The 19,469-nt window shown below is 39.2% G+C and overlaps 1 protein-coding gene across 8 annotated transcripts in view; it reads right to left on the bottom strand.

Moving 5' to 3' along the window:
- Positions 1-19,469, bottom strand: part of LOC100022490 (zinc finger protein OZF-like) — a 111,921-nt gene that overhangs the window by 39,284 nt on the left and 53,168 nt on the right. For 7 of the 8 annotated variants that reach the window (XM_056814454.1, XM_056814457.1, XM_056814456.1 and 4 more), the window contains 3 exons: positions 17,356-17,432; positions 15,218-15,344; positions 6,095-6,187 (listed from right to left, as the gene is read on the bottom strand). In XM_056814454.1, the coding sequence (XP_056670432.1) occupies positions 6,095-6,187; positions 15,218-15,344; positions 17,356-17,432 (297 nt within the window). The remainder of the gene's footprint in view (positions 1-6,094; positions 6,188-15,217; positions 15,345-17,355; positions 17,433-19,469) is intronic. The other variant, XM_056814452.1, reaches the window with a different exon arrangement.

Here is a 19,469-nt window from a genome sequence, read left to right as displayed (position 1 = left end):
ATAATCCATAGACAAATTGATGCTGTTTTTTTTCAAGAATATATTGAATTACTGATTTTTTTCTTATTTTTCTTATTTCTTTTATTTTATTTTTTGATCACAATATTTGATTTTTCTTCTCATTTTTTGTACTGAAGGTACACATAATTAATATTAATATTATTTTTCCCTGCAGTAATACAAGTTAATATATATACTCTTGCTATAATATCAATATATGCCTAAAAGCTTTAAACTATTGGAACCTGCCATTTATTGATAAAATATTATAGGACTGTGATTAATGTTTGTGTCTGATTCCAGAAAAAGGGATAAAAACAAGGAGCACAGACTAAACCTGGATAGTGCCAATAGAGCACACAAGAAATATTAAACTGAGACTCGAGGTTGCGACGCTTAACTTATGTATAAGTCGTAGGACTTCCTTGTATCTAAGCTCTTTTCGAAGCACTCAAACAAGTACAAAGCTGGAATATCATGCTGGCTCCCTATATCCCTGAGGAAAAAAAATCAGACAAGGGAATGACATTTCCCCATCAAAATAGAATTCTAATTCTTTTCTTCTTATATTATGGCAACTTTCTGTAGTCTTGGCTACAAATGGCTAAGTGAAATATTACTGCATTCTGTCCTACATACTTGTGGGATAGAAATTACTTCAAACTGCACCTATACAAGGCCTATTTTGAATGGTTCTTATGTTTCTTATTATTTTTCTATTCTTTTGATAATGGACACATACACCCCCATAACTGCACATTACATTCTGAGCTAAACTTGATATATATATATATATATATATATATATATATATATATTTAAATACTTACTTCAGGGGGGGATTGTATTTTAATTTAAAATCTAAGAATTTTTGAATTTTTTTTTGTTTGAGATTGTATTTTTATAAAAATCCAAAAATTTTGTTTAAGATTTTACTTTTATAAAAAAAATTCAAAGATTTTGATTCTGTTTGAGAAAAGATCTTCAAGAAAGAAGCTTGAAACTTTTATATCCAGAGAATGAACTGTTGCAGAAAGATGCCGAAAACCTACACTTCATCAAGAAGATCAAGAATAAACTTTGGATGTGATTGATTGGACTGAACTTTTGATTGAACATTTATTGTAACTGTACACATTTGTGCCAAAAGGGACTGCCCCTAATTGGGCTTTCTGTCAATGCGCCTAGCGGTTTTGCTTTCTTTTCTTTTCTATTTCCTCTCTCACTATTCTAATTTCTCTTAGAAAATTGAATATTGTGTATATCTTTAGTTAGAAATGAATTTTTAGAACTACAAAATGATTATGTTAAATGATCAATGGGGAGACTAGTCTCCCAATGATCATCAGGGGGGATTGTAAACCTTAAAATTTCTTAGACTAATAAATGTTGGAAATTTCACCATTGGGAAATTTCATACTTGGAAAATTTCTTAGTGATAGTCTATTGGAATGTGAACCCCACTGGCATGGGAGGTTCCTCCTCCTCCCTTCTTAAGGTTACTTTAGGACAGAAACCTTTTGCTGAACAATGGAAAGGGCTTTGACCTATGCTTAAGCATAGAACAGGAATTTCTTTGAGTCATGATTGATTTTAGAATTGATACATGGAGATACTTGGAATCAATCTCCACCCTACTCAGTCTTAACAGGATTTAGGAAGGGCTGCAGCATAGATCAAAATTTAATTATTCCAATCTCTACCCTACTCAGGGTAACAGGATTTAGGAAGGGCTGTAGCAAAAGATCAAGATTTAATTATTTGAGAATATGACCTTCAGCAGACATGTGCAAAGCCACAGACCTCTGGGCGGTCCTGGGTTAAACTAGAGCCACCATTGGCACAGGAGAAATGATGGACAGTGATTGGTAGATGTGAGAACTGAGGGGAGGGAACTTGGATGGTTTCCTTAAAGATAGAGGGGTCTGAGGACTGGGGTGGTTGGTTGGAGAGTTTTGGCTCTGAGTGGTTGGAGAGGTGCTCTGAGAAGCTGGTTCTGAAGGAAGCTGGATGTGGAGGCCCTAGAGACTGTTTCTCCATTTTGGTCACATGAGTAATAGGGACTGATCTCCTTTCTTTGCCCCAGCTATCTCTCTCTCTCTCTCTCTCTCTCTCTCTCTCTCTCTCTCTCTCTCTCTCTCTCTCTCTCTCTCTCTCTCTCTCTCTCTCTCTCTCTCTTTCCCTTAATTCCTTCATTGTTTATTAATTAAACTCTCCATAAATTCCAGCTAACTTGGGTATTTCATATATGAGAATTTCCCATAGAAACCACTTTTTTTAGATTTTTAAGACAAAACACTAAAAATTATCCTTTAAAATTTTGGCCAAAACCTTTACAGTTTTTAACATTTACAATCTTCTTTTGGTTTTCATTCTGGCTCCCCTCTCCCTAAGATTAAAGGTAAAATCAGACCAGGGAATAGTACTTCCCTTTTACCTCACACTTTCTCCCCTTATCTCTTTCATACTATGGCAATGTTCTTTTGTCCCTGATGCCAGTGGGTAATTGCAATATCCTGCATGTTTGCAGGATATAAGCTACTTCACTTGGGTCTTGCTGGTGATTCAAGAACTTGTTATGGTTCATTTTTGCTCGTAATTTTATACACATGGGATTTTGATATGTATTTTTATCTAAATTTTTTTTAATATTCTTCTAATGGCTTTAGAGTTTTGAGGTTGTTTTGTTTTGTTTTAGGAATTACTTCATATACCGCATACCTCAGCCATGTATCCCGGGGTTATTCTGGTGTTGGTCAACACCTGTCTAAGGGGGAGATTGCATAATTATGCTAAAACCCAATATTCAAGATCTTTTAAAGCTATTTTTAGGAAAAGAAGATCACCAACACCCTGAATCAAGAAAGTGAATCTTCTGGAAAAGATATCATAAGGATGCCTACAGAAATCACATACTACATCAAGAGATCCAAAATGAAGCCTGGGTCATAATAAACTGAACTGAATGGGGTGAACCTATCATTTATTCTGAATGTAAATTCTTATGCCAAAGAGAAGTGCCCCCTAATCGGCTTTTTGTCAATGTGTCTATCAATCATTTTTTGTTTTCACTCTTTTTTCTTTCTTTCCCTTGGATCTCACAAATTTGTGTAATTCCCTCTTTGTAAGGTACAATATTTTAGATATCTCTAGTATACATGTGGAATGATTCATTGAGGAGACCTGACATCTTAATCTCCTAAAGAACCCAATGAAGATTTACCATACTGGTCTCCCAAAGAATCAATGGGTGAATTATGTGAAGAGAATAGATACCCCTCTCCTAGGGTCTTACATGGGATGCTGTCCTGCCTTCACCCTTGTGTGAATCTTAAAAATTCTCAGACCCTACTTCAGAACACTTGGTTAAGACCATTCCCCATTTTAAACAATGAAGGGACTTAGTCAGGAACGTGAGAACTCTACTTCACCCATACTTAAGCATACCTTAGGGGAAGATAAAAATGTAAACTCTTTAAGGAACAATGAAAAAAGTGCTTAACTCATACTTATAGTGAAACAAAAGCGATAAGTTAAGTCTATTTTTACATCTAATACAAAAAGGTGCTAACTACCTATAAAAGGTCAGGCAACTTGTACACTTGCAAGGGGCAAAGAGGAGTGAACTTACTCAGAAGTTTTAGTCTACCCAGAGAAGTTGAGAATTAAGAAGGTGTGAATTAAGAATGGTCAGTCCTGTGAAAACGTCTGTGATTGGTAGATGTGAGAATTTAGGGGAGGTGACATAGGAAAAATTCTCTTTAAAAGGAGAATCAGAAGGCCTCTGAAGGGGAATTCAGCCTTGAAGCTGAAGTGGAGCTCAGGAACTAAACTGGTGGGTCTCTCTGAACACTAGAATCTTGCTTGGGACAAATCTTGTGGTGAGTGGATAAAAGACTGACTGATCTCTCTCTTAAGTCTTAGACCTGGGCTGGCCTTTTCTCATTATTACCTCTTATTCTCTCACTCCCTTTCATTAATTCCTTAATTTGTCTTAATTAATATCTCTATAAAACCCAGATGACTTGGGTATATTCATTATTTGGGAATATTCCCATGGCGACCACCTTAATTTTAATTTAACTCAAGACACTGTCTTGAAACTATTTTCGCGGTCACAGTTTAAGGCAACCACTCTTTTTATCTGTCACACTTGTATTCCTGGAGCTATGTCATTTATGCCACCTGGGCTAGTCACCTAGGTACATCACCTAATGTAGGCTACATGACTCTGAACTTCATCCAGACATGACACTACATTTGAACCAGATGTAAAAAGAGAAGATAAGAGGGGTGAACAAAGAAGTGCTGTTTTTCCACTGTCTCTGGTGTCTAGCCAAGGAAGATGCTGCTGGATATCACACTGGAAGCATCCACATGAGAGCTAGATTAGACTATCTTTCTACATATTTCTCATCTTTTACCTATCCAAGTAATTCTAACAAACTTTATTAAATTATGAGGACCAGAGTCCTAATTTTACGATAACAAATGCAAAATGCCACAGGCTTTCACTGGCTGACTACCACTACACTAGATTAGCTTTTTCATATTTGGGGTATCTTGGAATAACAACTCATGAAAACTGAAATCACTAGACCAAGATGTTCCATGGATTTGCATTCTTGTAGCAGTCTCTTTGAAAACCCTGATGGCTAGCCATGCACAGTGAGGCCATTATGAGACCATTATGGACCACCACCACTGTTCTCCAAAAAAAGACCTTGAATTGCCCCTAATTGCCATGCTAAGCTCGTTTTCTGATCAGAACTCATCCTCTGCTCATGGTATTATTCTTCTATCTAGAAGCTTCTCAAAGTCACTAATGGACAACACTGTTTGGTCATTCACTAGAGTTTCAATGAGAGAATACCCACTTACCAGTGGAAGAAAGGAGAAGGTTATGTTTGAAGAAATTTTATACTTACAAAATTTGTTTTAGATCTAAACATTTTTTTAAAACCCTTTACCTTCTGACTTAAAATCAATATTAAGTATCAGTTCCAAGACAGAAGAGCATTAAGGGCCAGGCAAAAGGGGTTAAATGAATTGTCCAGGGTCCCACAGTTAAGAAGGGTCGAACATCAGAGATTAACACAGAACCAGCTATTTCTAGGTCGGCCTCTTGATCCACTGAGCCACCTAGCTGCTTATTCATTAACACTTTTAAAAAAGGAAAAATATTATGCACAAGTAACCTTCATGTAAATTTATCATTCAATACATAACTTGTAATGAGTCAATAGAAAAATGTACCTTTAAATATATTAACAATCAATTCATTTTGTTGATTGGTTGAGGAGCTAAAAACAAAGAATGAATTTCCATCCCTCAGTAAAAGAACTTCAACAATTCACCTCCTATTTTTTCTCTCATATATGTATGAGCACACTCAGTTTTCTACGTAAAAATGAGAATACAGATAGTGATTCAGTGGACAGAACACCAAGCAAGGTCAGGAAGACCTGAGTTCTAATCCCACCTCAGAACCTGCCCAGTACTGTGACCCTGGACAAGTCAGCTTCTGCTTCTTCATCTGTAAAATGAACATCATAATAACCCCAACCTCCTCAGGTTCATATGATGATCAAATATGATTTAGAAAATGCCTGACACAGAGTAGGTGCTGAGTAAAAGACAGGTATTAGTCTTTTCATTATTATTCTTATTTTGACTATTCACTCCCTAATTCTACTCTTACTTAATCTGTTAATGTCATCATGCTTCCATTCCCTTATTTCCTGTTGAACTAAATGGATTTCCATTCCAAAACACTGTTTTTATCCCAAGATCAGCTAAGAGTGTGGTTCATGACCTGCTGCTGCTTCTCAAACCATTTCTATGTTTTTTATCTAGATTCTGAGCTTCCAGACAGCATGGCCTGGCCCTTCCCTTCTCTTTGTATGAAGTAGACTATTGAGGGGACTTAGATCCCCACCACCCTTCTATCCTCAGATTCAGAACATAGGAAATGCTTAAATCAGTGCTACTTACTGATTGCCTAGACCCAGGACTGATCCCATCAAAACCATTAATCTACAAGGAGGGGTAGAAAAGTTAATGCTGATGGAGCAGCTATTTTTCAACAACTCACCTATACAAGTGCCTGTCCCAGATACTCCCTCTTGATTCTGTACATCTTCTCTCTTTAATAGGAAGAGCAAATCTAGTTTGGAAACGGGAATGCCTACAACACGGAGAGAATGAAGAGCTGAGTTCAAAGAGCTGTCTGAGAATTCAAAAGTTAAAAATAAAATTTTTATGCATTTCTTCTGTTTTCAGAACATTCCAACCTTTTCTCCCTATCAGACAGTAATTCCTCATCAAAAAAAAATTTTTTTTAATGAAAAAGAGGAAGATAAAAACATTTGGTAAAATCAATCAGTATGTCAAAAATCTGCCATCATATGCAAAGTTCCAGAACTCTCAGTCTGCAGGCTACAAATGATCAGGCAAGAAGAAATGGAAAATCAGGCAGGTAAGGAAACATAGAGGGACTGTGTTGTAATACAAGGCAAGATTGGTCAAAAGTCCATGAACACAAAGGCTAGCCATCCAAAGCTATGTCATAATCTGGACAATACACATTTTCCGACAATTAAAAAATTCCAAAGAAAATAAATACAAACTAAAACAATAAATCCACATGTAGCATTAAAGGCTATCCTGCTGGTCAGCAATGCCTTCCGGTTCTGGATTTCTGTGCATTTCAAAAGCAGGTTTAAAAAGATCTTTTCTTTCTTTCCATTTACTTTCTCCTTAGCAGTCTGAGCCCCAGGCTCCACACCCAGTTCTCCTGCTTCAACCAAAATGAGAGGGAAAACCTCTCATAGCAAATGTGTCCAGTCAAGTCCTGGCTACACTTTCTTTTTCTTATAAAATTTAAACTTTTTTTTTTGGTCATTTCAAACATTATTCATTGGAAATGAAGATCATTTTTCTTTTCCTCCCCCCCTCCCAGCACACTTCTCATTGGCAATGCGTGATTCCTCTGTGTAACATTTAAATTAGGTGAGGGGCTTAAACTATTGTAGATAAAAGAGTGGGAGCCATAATCTGTTACAATTAAATAGGTTGGAGCAAGGGAAATATATTCCCAAGTCAACTGAGTTTTATAGAGAAGTTTAATTAATAATACAATGATTAATCAACAGAGAGAGAGAGAGAGAGAGAGTGAGAAAAGGAATAAGTATGAAGGGCCTTAAGCCAATATGGCCTAGACCTGAGTCTTAAGAGAGAAAGCAGTCAGTTTGTTATAACTCACCATAAGATCTGTCTAAGTAAGGATACTAGTGACACCAGGCCAGCATCATCTCAGCTGCTTTCACCAGCTCCCTCCATCTGAATGTTTCAGAATCAGCCTCCTCAGAATGAGATCTCCTCAATCTGAATGTTTCAGAATGAGTTTCAGTTCTTCCCTGAGCTCTTATTTTTAAGGGCAAAATCTCCTATGTCACCTCCCCTAAGTCCTTACGTTTTTCTAAAAGACAGCCCATTTTTGAATCCACAGCTGAGTAGATTAATCTCTTTAGTAAGTCAGAAAAAAATGCTGCTGTGTCAACAAATTTCATTAAGAAAAAACCTCTGAATAAGTTATCACCCTTTTAGGTTTAAGTAGTTTACAAGTTGCCCCACCTTTATAGGTACTTAGCACCCCTTTGTATTATATCCAAAAATAGGCATGGCTTAAGAACATCCTGTCCTTTCCATAAGCATCAGTCAAAGTACTTTCATTGTTTAGCAAGGAGTTTTCTGTCCTAAAGCAGTCTTCAGTAGGGTGGAGTCGGGATATTCCTATAGCAAGAATTTTTCACATTCAAGTAGAATTATCACTATCTGCTAGGGAATTTTTCAAGTACAAGATTCGCCAATGGGGAAATTTCCAACATTCATAAGTCTGAGAAATTTTAAGGATTAAATCTGGGTGTCATATGTGTCCTCGATCGGCACTCATTTCCATGTTATTGTCTTTTGCATGAGGGTGTTTGGTTAGAGTCGTTCCCCAGCATATCCCCTCCACCCCTGTACTCAAGATGTTGCCTTTCCTTGGTGTTTTTACACCCACCATATCTCCTCTGCTTGATGGTAGTGTTTTTTTCTCCTTGATCCCTGCAGGTTGTTCAGGGACATTGCAATGAGACTAATGGAGAAGTCCATTACTTTTGATTGTACCACAGTGTATCAGTCTCTGTGTACAATGTTCTCCTGGCTCTGCTCCTCTCACTCTGCATCAATTCCTGGAAGTCTTTCCATTCTCTATGGAATTCGTCCAGTTCATTATTCCTTTGAGCTCAATAGTATTCCATCACAAACATATATGACAATTTTTTCAGGCATTCCCCAATTGAAGGGCATCCCCTCATTTTCCAGTTTTTTGCTGCCACAAAGGGCGCAGGTATGAATATTCTTGTACATGTCTTTTTCCTTATTATCTCTTTGGGGTACAAACTCAGCAGTGCTATGGCTGGAAAATTGCCCTCCAGAATGGTTGGATCAATTCACAACTCCACCAGCAATGAATTAGTGTCCCTACTTTGCCACCTCCCCTCCATTATTCATTACTTTCCTTTGCTGTCATGTTAGCCAATCTACTAGGTGTGAGATGATACCTAAAAGTTGTTTTGATTTGCATCTCTCTGATTATGAGAGATTTAGAACACTTTTTCACGTGCTTATTAATAGTTTTGATTTCTTTGGCTGAAAACTGCCTATTCGTTTATCTTGCCCATTTATCAATTGGAGAATAGCTTGATTTTTTGTACAATTGATTTAGCCCTTTGTAAATTTGAGTAATTAAACCATTGTCAGAGGTTGTTGTTACGAAGACTCTTTCCCAATTTGTTGCTTCCCTCCTAATTTTGGTTTCATTGGGTTTTTTTTGTACAAAAACTTTAATTTGATGTAATCAAAATTATTTATTTCATATTTTGTGACTCATTCTATATCTTGCTTACTTTTAAGGTCTTTCCCTTCCCAACGGGCTGACATGTATACTATTCTGTGTTCATCTAATTTACTTATAGTTTCCTTCTTTATGTTCAAGTCATTCTCCCATTCTGAGTTTTTCTTGGTGTAGAGTGTGAGGTGTTGATTCAAACCTACTCTCTCCCATATTGTCTTCCAGTTTTCATCAAATAGTGGGTTTTTGTCCCAGAAGCTGGGGTCTTTGGGTTGTCTTAGACTGTCTTGCTGAGGTCACTTACTCCAAGTCTATTCCATTGATCCTCCTTTCTGTCTCTTAGCCAGTACCAAATTGTTTTCATGACTACTACTTTATAATACAGTTTGAGATCTGGGATTGCAAGGCCACCTTCCTTTGTATTTTTTTTTTCATCATTTCCCAGGATATCGTTGATTCTTTGTTCTTCCAAATGAACTTCGTTATGGTTTTTTCTAAACCAGTAAAAAAATTTTTTGGAAGTTCAATGGGTATGGAACTAAATAGATAGATAAGTTTGGGTAGGATGGTCATTTTATATTATATTGGCTCATCCTACCCATGAGCAGTTAATGTTTTTCCAATTGATTTGGAGGGGGGAAAAACAAGAAAGAAAAAGGGAGGGGGGAATAAATGATGATATTACGATACACTTGAAGATATAGAAATAAATTAAACAGAAAAACCTTTGTCACACAAAGATACACAAGGTAAGGGGAGGGGAAGAATTCTCTTATAAGAAGGAGAGGAAGAGAGAGCTAATTGGTATTACTTAAACCTTACTCTCACTGAAATCAACTCTGAGAGGGAAGAGCATCCATTGGCATCTTCAATTATATCTTATCCAACCGGATAAGGGAGAAGGAAAAACTAAGGGGAGTGGGGGGGGGGGGGGGGGAGGGAACACAAAAAAGGAGGGAAGGAGAGGGGGGAGGGGAAGGGAACAAAAAGGGATGGGCTAGAAAGGGAAGCACAACAAGGGAGGGGACTAGAGGGACTGATTTAAAGTAAACCACTGGTTTAAAAGGTAATAGCAAAAGAAGAAAAGTCAGAATTAGGGGAGGATATCAAAATGCTGGGGAATTCAGAAATGACAATTATAACATTGAATGTGAATGGGATGAACTCACCCATAAAACGTAGACAAGTAGCAGAATTAGTAGTAGAATACCCATTTGGAAGAACAAAAGATCAAGGATATCCAGGAAAATAATGAAAAAAACCACATATGATGGGGGCCTTGCAGTCCCTGACCTCAAACTATATTACAAAGCAGCAGTCATCAAAACAATTTGGTACTGGCTAAGAAACAGAAAGGAAGATCAGTGGAATAGACTGGGGGAAAGCGACCTCAGCAAGACAGTATACGATAAACCGAAAGATCCCAGCTTTTGGGAAAAAAATCCACTATTCGATAAAAACTGCTGGGAAAATTGGAAGACAGTGTGGGAGAGACTAGGAATAGATCAACACCTCACAACCTACACCAAGATAAATTCAAAATGGGTGAGTGACTTAAACATAAAGAAGGAAACCATAAGTAAATTGGGTAAACACAGAATAGTATACCTGTCAGACCTTTGGGAGGGGAAAGGCTTTAAAACCAAGCAAGATATAGAAAGAATCACAAAATGTAAAATAAATAATTTTGACTACATCAAACTAAAAAGCTTTTGTACAAACAAAACCAATATAACTAAAATCAGAAGGGAAACAACAAATTGGGAAAAAATCTTCTTAGAAACCTCTGACAAAGGTTTAATTACTCATATTTATAATGAGCTAAATCAATTGTACAAAAAATCAAGCCATTCTCCAATTGACAAATGGGCAAGGGACATGGTTGGCAGTTCTCAGATAAAGAAATCAAAACTATTAACAAGCACATGAAGAAGTGTTCTACATCTCTTATAATCAGAGAGATGCAAATCAAAACAACTCTGAGGTATCACCTCACACCTAGCAGATTGGCTAACATAACAGCAAAGGAAAGTAATGAATGCTGGAGGGGATGTGGCAAAGTTGGGACATTAATTCATTGCTGGTGGAGTTGTGAACTGATCCAACCATTCTGGAGGGCAATTTGGAACTATGCCCAAAGGGCGACAAAAGAATATCTACCCTTTGACCCAGCCATAGCACTGCTGGGTCTGTACCCCAAAGAGATAATGGACACAAAGACTTGTACAAAAATATTCATAGCTGCGCTCTTTGTGGTGGCCCAAAACTGGAAAACGAGGGGATGCCCATCAATTGGGGAATGGCTGAACAAAATGTGGTATATGTTGGTGATGGAGTACTATTGTGCTAAAAGGAATAATAAAGTGGAGAAGTTCCATGGAGACTGGAACAACCTCCAGGAAGTGATGCAGAGCGAGAGGAGCAGAACCAGGAGAACATTGTACACAGAGACTAATACACTGTGGTGTAATCAAACGTAATGGACTTCTCCATAAATGGTGGTGTAATGTCCCTGAACAACTTGCAGGGATCCAGGAGAAAAAAACACCATTCATAAGCAAAGGATAAACTATGGGAGTGGAAACACCGAGAAAAAGCAACTGCCTGAATACAGAGGTTGACATGACAGAGGATAGACTCTAAATGAACACTCTAATGCAAATACTATCAACAAAGCAATGGGTTCAAATCAAGAAAACATCTAATGCCCAGTGGACTTACGCGTCGGCTATGGGGGGTGGGGGGGGGAAAGAAAATGATCTATGTCTTTAACGAATAATGCTTGGAAATGATCAAATAAAATATATTTAAAAAAAATAAATAAATAAAGTGTTCACCATGGGGAAAATTACCAAAATATGAAATACCCAAGTCAACTGGGTTTTATGGATTTTAATTGATAAAAATAAAGGAATTAAGAAAAAGGAGAGAGAATAAGAGAAATATAGTATGAACAGCCTAAGCTAACATGGCCTAGTCCTGAGCCTTAAGAGAGACTAGTCAGTCGTTTATCACTCACCACAAGATCCTTCCAAGCAAAAATCTAGTGTTCAGAGAGACCCAGCTACTCCAATTAGTCCCAGCTCCAACTCAGCTACCAAAGCTGAACTCAACTCCAGAGCCCTCCTGCTCCTTCCTTTTAAAGAAAATTTTCTCCTATGTCACCTCCCCGAAATTTCTACATCTACCAATCACAGTAGAGGTTTTCCAAAAGACTGACCATTCTTAATTCACACCTGAGTGGACTAAAACTTTTGAGAAATTCATACCTGAGTAGACTAATCTTGTCCTTTGCAAGTTGCCTTGATTAATTTGATCTTCATAGGTACTTAGCACCCCTTTGTATTAGATCTAAAAATAGACCTAGATTAAGGGTTCTTACTTAATTTAAAATATAGGTTGGGGAATTTTCATTGCTCAGGAGTTTACATCTTTATCTTCCCCTAAAGTATGCCTAAGTATGGGTGGAGTAATGTTAGAGTTCTCACCTACATTCCTGACCAAAGTCGCTTCATTGTTTTAAAATGGGAAATGGTCCTAACCAAATGTTCTAAGATAGAGTCGGAGAATTTATAAGATTCACAAGTCAGAGAAATTTTAAGATTCACAACCTCAACTGACAGAAAGGAGGCAGGAGTTGCGATCATGATATCTGACAAAGCCAAAGCAAAAATAGACCTGATTAAAAGGGATAGGGAAGGTAAATACTTCCTGATAAAACGGAATATAGACAACGAGGATATATCACTAATCAACATGTATGCACCAAATGGTATAGCACCCAAATTTCTAATGCAGAAACTGGGAGAATTTAAGGAGGAAATAGATAATAAAAGTATACTAGTGGGAGATCTGTACCAACGACTATCAAATTTAGGTAAATCAAATCAAAAGATAAATAAAAAAAGAGGAAAAAGAGGAAATCCTGGCTGCACTTTCACTCAGGCCCTGACTGGTCAACGTGGAGGAGGCAGATTCCTCCCCATTTCCAAGTGCCACTCAAACCTCTCCCTCTGCCACCATCACTTGCTAATCTCTCCTCCTCTGAAGTTCATTCAATACAAAACTACCATCCAGGCTAAGGTTTGGCAGCTCTTTCTCTATTGACCTCAGGGCCCTTCCTCTCCTTCCTCAATGAGTTCAGTGCCTGACTGGCTCAGTCTTTCTCTCCTGACCACCCAAGAACACACAAACAAAGTCAGACCCTTGACCTTGCTGTCATCCACAAATGCACCACTTCCCTGCTCGGGAACCCTGACATCCCCTTTTCCCACTGGGATCTACATCTGTCCTTGCCATGACCTCCATTCCCCCATAACTCAGTTCCCTCCTAGGCCATCCTCCCTACAATAACTCACCTTCTAAACTTCCACATGTTGTTCCCAGGGAACAGTCTGACTTTCCATCATCCTTTTCTCTCCAGCCCGTTGGCTCCTTATGCTGGAGCTGATCTCATGCTGCCAAGCCTCAGCCTTGGTTACTCTCCCCTCCAGTGCCCTCACTCCTACTACCCTGCAGCTGAACAAAGCTGAAGACAAATCATAAGACTGTGCTGACTGGATCCACCATAAATTGACGTTACATCCAGAGTATACTGGGCTTTGGGGATACTCAGGCAAGCCTCTTTTTTTTTTAAACCCTTACCTTGTCTTACATTCAATACTGTGTATTGGTTCCAAGGCAAAAGGGCCATACGGTCTAGGGAATGAGGGTTAAGTGACTTGTACAGGGTCACCAAGCCAGGAAGTATCTAAAGCCAGATTTGAACTTAAGACCTCCTTTCTCGAAATCTAGACTCTCAATCTATTAAGCCACCCAGCTATCCCCCCCACCCCCAGCCTCTAATACCCCCCACAGTGAATCACTATCCCACTCACCACAGGAGATTATACAAATTCTTTTCTGCCTGAGCTCAGAACGTCGATAAACAAACTAGGCTGGTCCCCCAGAGCTCCCCCTCTTCTCCTCATGAATCACTCCGATGTCTTCTAAAAACATCTCTCCCTTCACCTCTGTCTCATATAATGAGGGGGTCGTTTTCCTGAACAAGGCTGACTGCTCTATGTGCACAAGAGATTCCATTACGTCCTCAGTTCTGCTGCAGAATGTCCACTTCACTCATTCCCTCTCTGCTTCTCCACTGCCTACATTGCCACATCTCCCCTATTTGTGAAGACCCACCAGTCGCTGCTGCCTGCTGTCTCCTCCCTCTCCTCTTCTGTGGCTTACCTCCCTGAGGAGCCCACCCAGAACACATGCCTCCAACTCCTTCCCTCTCACTCTCTCCTTAACCCACTACAGGCTGGATTCCAAACTCATCATTCAATGAGAAGTGCTCTCTCTAAACTCAATAATGATGACTCAATGGCCAATGGCTTTTTAAAAACATCTCCTTTAGCCTTTGAAATCAATCTGCCCATCACCCTCTCTTCCTGCCCTTTCTCTTCTCTAAGTGCCTCTCTACTCAGTGACACTCCTCTATCCTGATACTCTTCTTACCAAGAAGATGACTCCTTCTCAGTAACCACAGGTTCCAGAGAAGAGTAAGCACATCAGAGGAAAGGAGCCAGAGGAGCTCAATTCATACAAAGCAACAACGTCTTGCTCAGAAACATTTTACCTACTGGCCATAAAAGATTTGGGATTGTTGGAAAAGAATTTCTCTCTCCATTATGTTGTCTTTTATTTAAATGGCATAAGTCAGTGATCTCAAGGTCGAACACCACTGAGTAATTCAGGTATACACAAGACCTCAGAGAAAGGAAGTTAAAGAACCAACAAGATAGGTAATTTATTGCATAGGCATTGCCCCCCTAGGTGACCCCAGCAAATTAAGAAATTATGGTTTGTTCCTGAGATGTGATGTGTGAGAGCTAGTGAATGGAGAAAGCTTATAAATGGAAGACCAAGAGGTCTTTGGAGTCTTCTGGCTGGAGCTTGGAACCTGGAGGAAATCTTGTCATTGCTTAGCTTCAACACATCATGGTCACCAAACAGGGTAGAAAGCTAAGTAACTTTCTACCTCTTTCCTACCTTTCCCTCTCTTTAATACTACGACTACTACTACTACTACTACTACTACTACTACTACTACTACTACTACTACTACTACTACTGTGATTTAATGCAATTAAAAATCTAATAGCAGTCTCATCATTTAATTTTAATTATTACAGGATTGTCCCCATAGGATGTGTGGCCTTAAGTGTTCTTATCTAATAAGACAACATTTATGTATACCTTTCTTAGCCTATAGCAAATGAGCTTGCAAAAATTCCAACATACTGACACTGATTCACATGGGCTGTTTCTGCTTACCTATGGAGACCAGGTTCTCATAGTTCTCCAACATCACATTCCTGTGCAGGGCCCTCTGGGCAGGATCCAGGTGTCTCCACTCTTCCCAGGTGAATTCCACAGCCACATCCTTGAAAGTCAAAGTCTCCTGAATGGAACAACACATTCCTACTTAATCAGGACAAGTCCTCTAAGAATATTTCTTCATTATCCACCTGCTCTCTGCCTCACTTGATACTGAACTCAGGAGCCAGTGTAGAAGCTTCCTGAGTTTTTTCCCAACAAGGAACCCCAAAAATATCATGTCATTTCAGTCTGTATAGAAAAGCCAAAGATCAATTTTGTAAGACAGGTTTTTTAGCAATATATCCTCAAGAAGACTGTGTTCCATCCTCATCTATCCTTCCATCATAAGAGGTTTAAAGGAAAAGTGGGTTTAAGTGCTTAAACCTAAGACCAAGATATGATCTAGGCATGTTTTGTATTTACTATAGAGCTAATGAATTCAACATTCTCTTCAGGTTTTGTGATTACATTGTGATAAATTAATTATTGCCAAAATATATAAGAATAAATGCTATAATGTAGACTCCTGGGACTTAAGGAATCCGTAGAGAGGGCAACTGATCAGAAAAGATTGTTTGAGGGTATGGAAATTTGTTTCTGGATTACTGGTGAGCAGAATTTCTCTGAGTTGAAATGAGTGAGACTTGTCTTTTAAGGAAAAAGAAGGCTTCTGGGATTTAATGGTGACAAAGTACACAAAGGACAGAGAATGTCCTGGGATGGTTACAGAGGCATATTCTGAGCTCACCTAGGAATGCACCTTTTCTGACCATAATACTACTTTCCATCTATGGTACTTCACCAGCAATAACAAACTCTGACTCCCACTGAATCCCCTTATGAAGATACAGTTCCTTGAGGAAGATTCCTCATGTGCAGTAGAAGAAGTAGGGAATAAAGGAGGTCAGAATAAGCTCCCTCTGGGGGCCAGGGGTAAACTCTTGCCCAAGTCAGCATAACTGCTCCAGCAGCTAAGCAGAGAGTCCCTGTATTGTCAACCCCTCAGCTAGATGCAACTGCCAAATCTCGACATCCTATTGTTCAACATTTCATGTTAGCCCCCTATACTATAAAAAGTGTTCCCCTAGCCAAGCCAGTGCGGCTCCTTCTTTGGGGCAGCCCTAACGTGTTACATTTCTTAAAGGTGATCCTTTGCTTACTTGCATTGTCTCTGTTTCTCCATTCCTGGGGGATTTTCTCAGACCCTACGTCCCAAATGGGAATCTGAGAACTAAGCATGAAATTTCATCATGGCAACTCCATACAGCATCAAAGGATAATTGCTATTTCTCCAGCATTTTTTTTCTCCTTGTTCTCATCCCCCTTTCATTTTTTTTTAAACCCTTACCTTCCGTTTTGGAGTCTCCAAGGCAGAAGAGAGGAAAGGGCTAGGCAATGGGGGTTAAGTAACTTGCCCAGGGTCACACAGCTGGGAAATGTCTGAGGACAGATTTGAACCTAGGACCTCCCGTATCTAGGTCTGACTCTCAGTCCACTGAGCCACCCAGCTGCCCCCTCATCTCCATTTCATTTTAAAAGATTGTTTAATAATTCTTCATTTAACATTTATCAAATGGAATGATGACTTCTCTCTATATGAAAATGCCAATTTCTAGTATGTTGCCTTTTTTAAAACTATATAAGTTCAACATGCCACTTTCACAGCTGTCTGATACATCCTGCTATTGATACTTCTTCACTTTTTTCTGTTAATTTTAACAAATTTCCCACAACTCCATTCTGTTTTTTTTGTTTTTGTTTTTGTTTTTTAAATTTAAACCCTTACCTTCCATCTTGGAATCAATACTGTGTATTAGTTCCAAGGCAGAAGAGGAGGTACCGGCGAGGCATTGGGGATTAAGTGACTTGCCCAGGGTCACACGGCTGGGAAGTGTCTGAGGCGACATTTGAACCTAAGACCTCCCACCTCTAGGCCTGCTTCTCCATCCACTGAGCTACTCAATCTACTGAGGCTTGGGTCCCAACATGAATTTGAGTGAGCACAATTTTAGTGAAGACAGGAAAGAAATGTTAGGAAAGAGAGGCAAAGGAAGGAGACAGGACAAAGGAGAAAGAGAGTAAGAGGAACTTACCTGAAACTTGGAAGCCAGGACTCCAGAAGTCCCTCCTTCCTTCTCCTCTATGTTGCTGACTTGGGGAAGAGCCATATCTGCAGAAACATAGCTAGATAAGGAGATGTCCTAGGCTAGGCCAATCTTGCTTTGTGGCACCTAGACAAATACCTCACTAGCAACCTCAGGCCCCAAGCCCATCTGCATTGTCAATGCTCCTGGACAGATCACTCCTCTACCAAATCCTCTAACCCAGGCTGATCTCACAATTCCTGCTGGAGAAAGCTATGACTATGCATTATGTCTAGGGTTCATTGGCCCTCACCACTGCCCCTTGTGACAAGTAAATCACTTTAAAAAACTGATATATATTAATTTAAGGTCGCCAAGGAATTCAGTTATGTAATTCCTAAATGAAAACTCAAGTCAGCCGTCAACCTTTTATAGAGTTTAATTACAAACAGGAGGAAGAAAGGAATTAGAGAGAGAGGGAGAGAGGGAGAGAGAAAGGGGAGAGAAGGGAATAGGGCTTAAATACCTCTTTTGTTTAGGCTGGGCCAAAAGGCCCAAGCCCTTAGCTGGGGCAAAGAAAGGAGATCAGTCCCTATTACTCACATGACCAAAATGGAGAAACAGTCTCAGGGCCCCCAATTCCAGCTTCCTTCAGAGCAAGCTTCTCAGAACACCTCTCCAACCACTCAGAGCCAAAATCCTCCAACCACCCCTCAGTCCTCAGACCCCTCTATCTTTAAGGAAACCATACAAGTTCCCTCCCCTCAGTTCTCACATCTACCAATCACTGTCCATGTCTCCCTGTGCCAATGGTGGCTCTAGCTTAACCCAGGACTGCCCAGAGGTCTGTGGCTTTGCACATGTCTGTTGAAGGTCATATTCTCAAATAATTAAATCTTGATCCTTTGCTACAGCCCTTCCTAAATCCTGTTACCCTGAGTAGGGTAGAGATTGGAATAATTAAATTTTGATCTACGCTGCAGCCCTTCCTAAATCCTGTTAGGACTGAGTAGGGTGGAGATTGCAATTTCTAAAACCTGGTTCTGTCATTCCAAGTATCTCCATTGTATCAATTCTAAAATCAATCATAACTCGAAGAAATTCCTGTTCTATGCTTAAGCATAGGTCAAAGCCCTTTCCATTGTTCAGCAAAACGTTTCTGTCCTAAAGTAATCTTAACAAGGGAGGAGGAGGAACCTCCCATGCCAATGGGGTTCCCATTCCAATAGAGTTCCCTATGAAATTTCCCAATGGTGAAACTTTGGGATCTAGGGACCAGATTCATATTCCCAGCTGGGAACTGACCCTCTCTCTGAGGCCTGGGCTCCTGAGGACTCTGCTAGGAGCCACTGAGGCCAGAGAAAGGATGGAGATAGCAGGAGTGCCATGAAATCACAATCACAGTATTGGAAATCAGAAGTTGGACATGCAACTAAGCAGGTCAGGAATTTCATTCATTGAAGAAACAAACTCACATCTCACACTGGGAGGGAAACAATGATTTGTGACTTTAAGGCAAGGATTAGCAATGTCAAGACAATTTTGATACCCTTACTCAATTTAATCAGGATTATACATTTCAGTGCAATTTAATGGGAATCAGTGATTACAATTAGTGAGTTAAGCTGAATGGGAGGAAATTTGAGGTCCTTTTCTTAGGTAATACTATAGGAATAAGAGTTATGGAAGTTAATAGTAATGAACCCACAAAGGACTTGGGTGTACTTTTCAGGTATCAAAAATTTTATTAATTGTATTTGATCTATTAAAGAGATTCATGCTACAGTAGTTAATTCTGTATTTGGGATTTATCTCAGCTTGTGAAGCTCTGTTAACACAAAACCAATTCCCAAGTATAAGGATAATTTTAGGGTTGTGACCTATAGTAAATTAATTTGGTCGCCAAGGAATATCCCAAATAAAATACCCAAGTGAGTTTGGAAATTTATTGTGATTTCATCAATATAGAGGGAAGAAATTAAGCAGAAGAGAGAGAAAAAGATTATAGGATTTCTCCTGCCTGGCCTGTGCCAGGGGGAGTTCAAATTCTTCCACCACAAGGACTTTGAAGATTAAAGGTTTTCTCTAAAAGGATAATGTTTGGAAGGTAAAGGAGAAAGCAA

The sequence above is a fragment of the Monodelphis domestica genome, chromosome 2 (assembly GCF_027887165.1).
Source record: "Monodelphis domestica isolate mMonDom1 chromosome 2, mMonDom1.pri, whole genome shotgun sequence".
NCBI classification, from domain to species: domain Eukaryota; kingdom Metazoa; phylum Chordata; class Mammalia; order Didelphimorphia; family Didelphidae; genus Monodelphis; species Monodelphis domestica.
The sequence above is the reverse complement of the archived record's forward strand: the minus strand, read 5'-3'. Positions and strand labels throughout refer to the sequence as shown.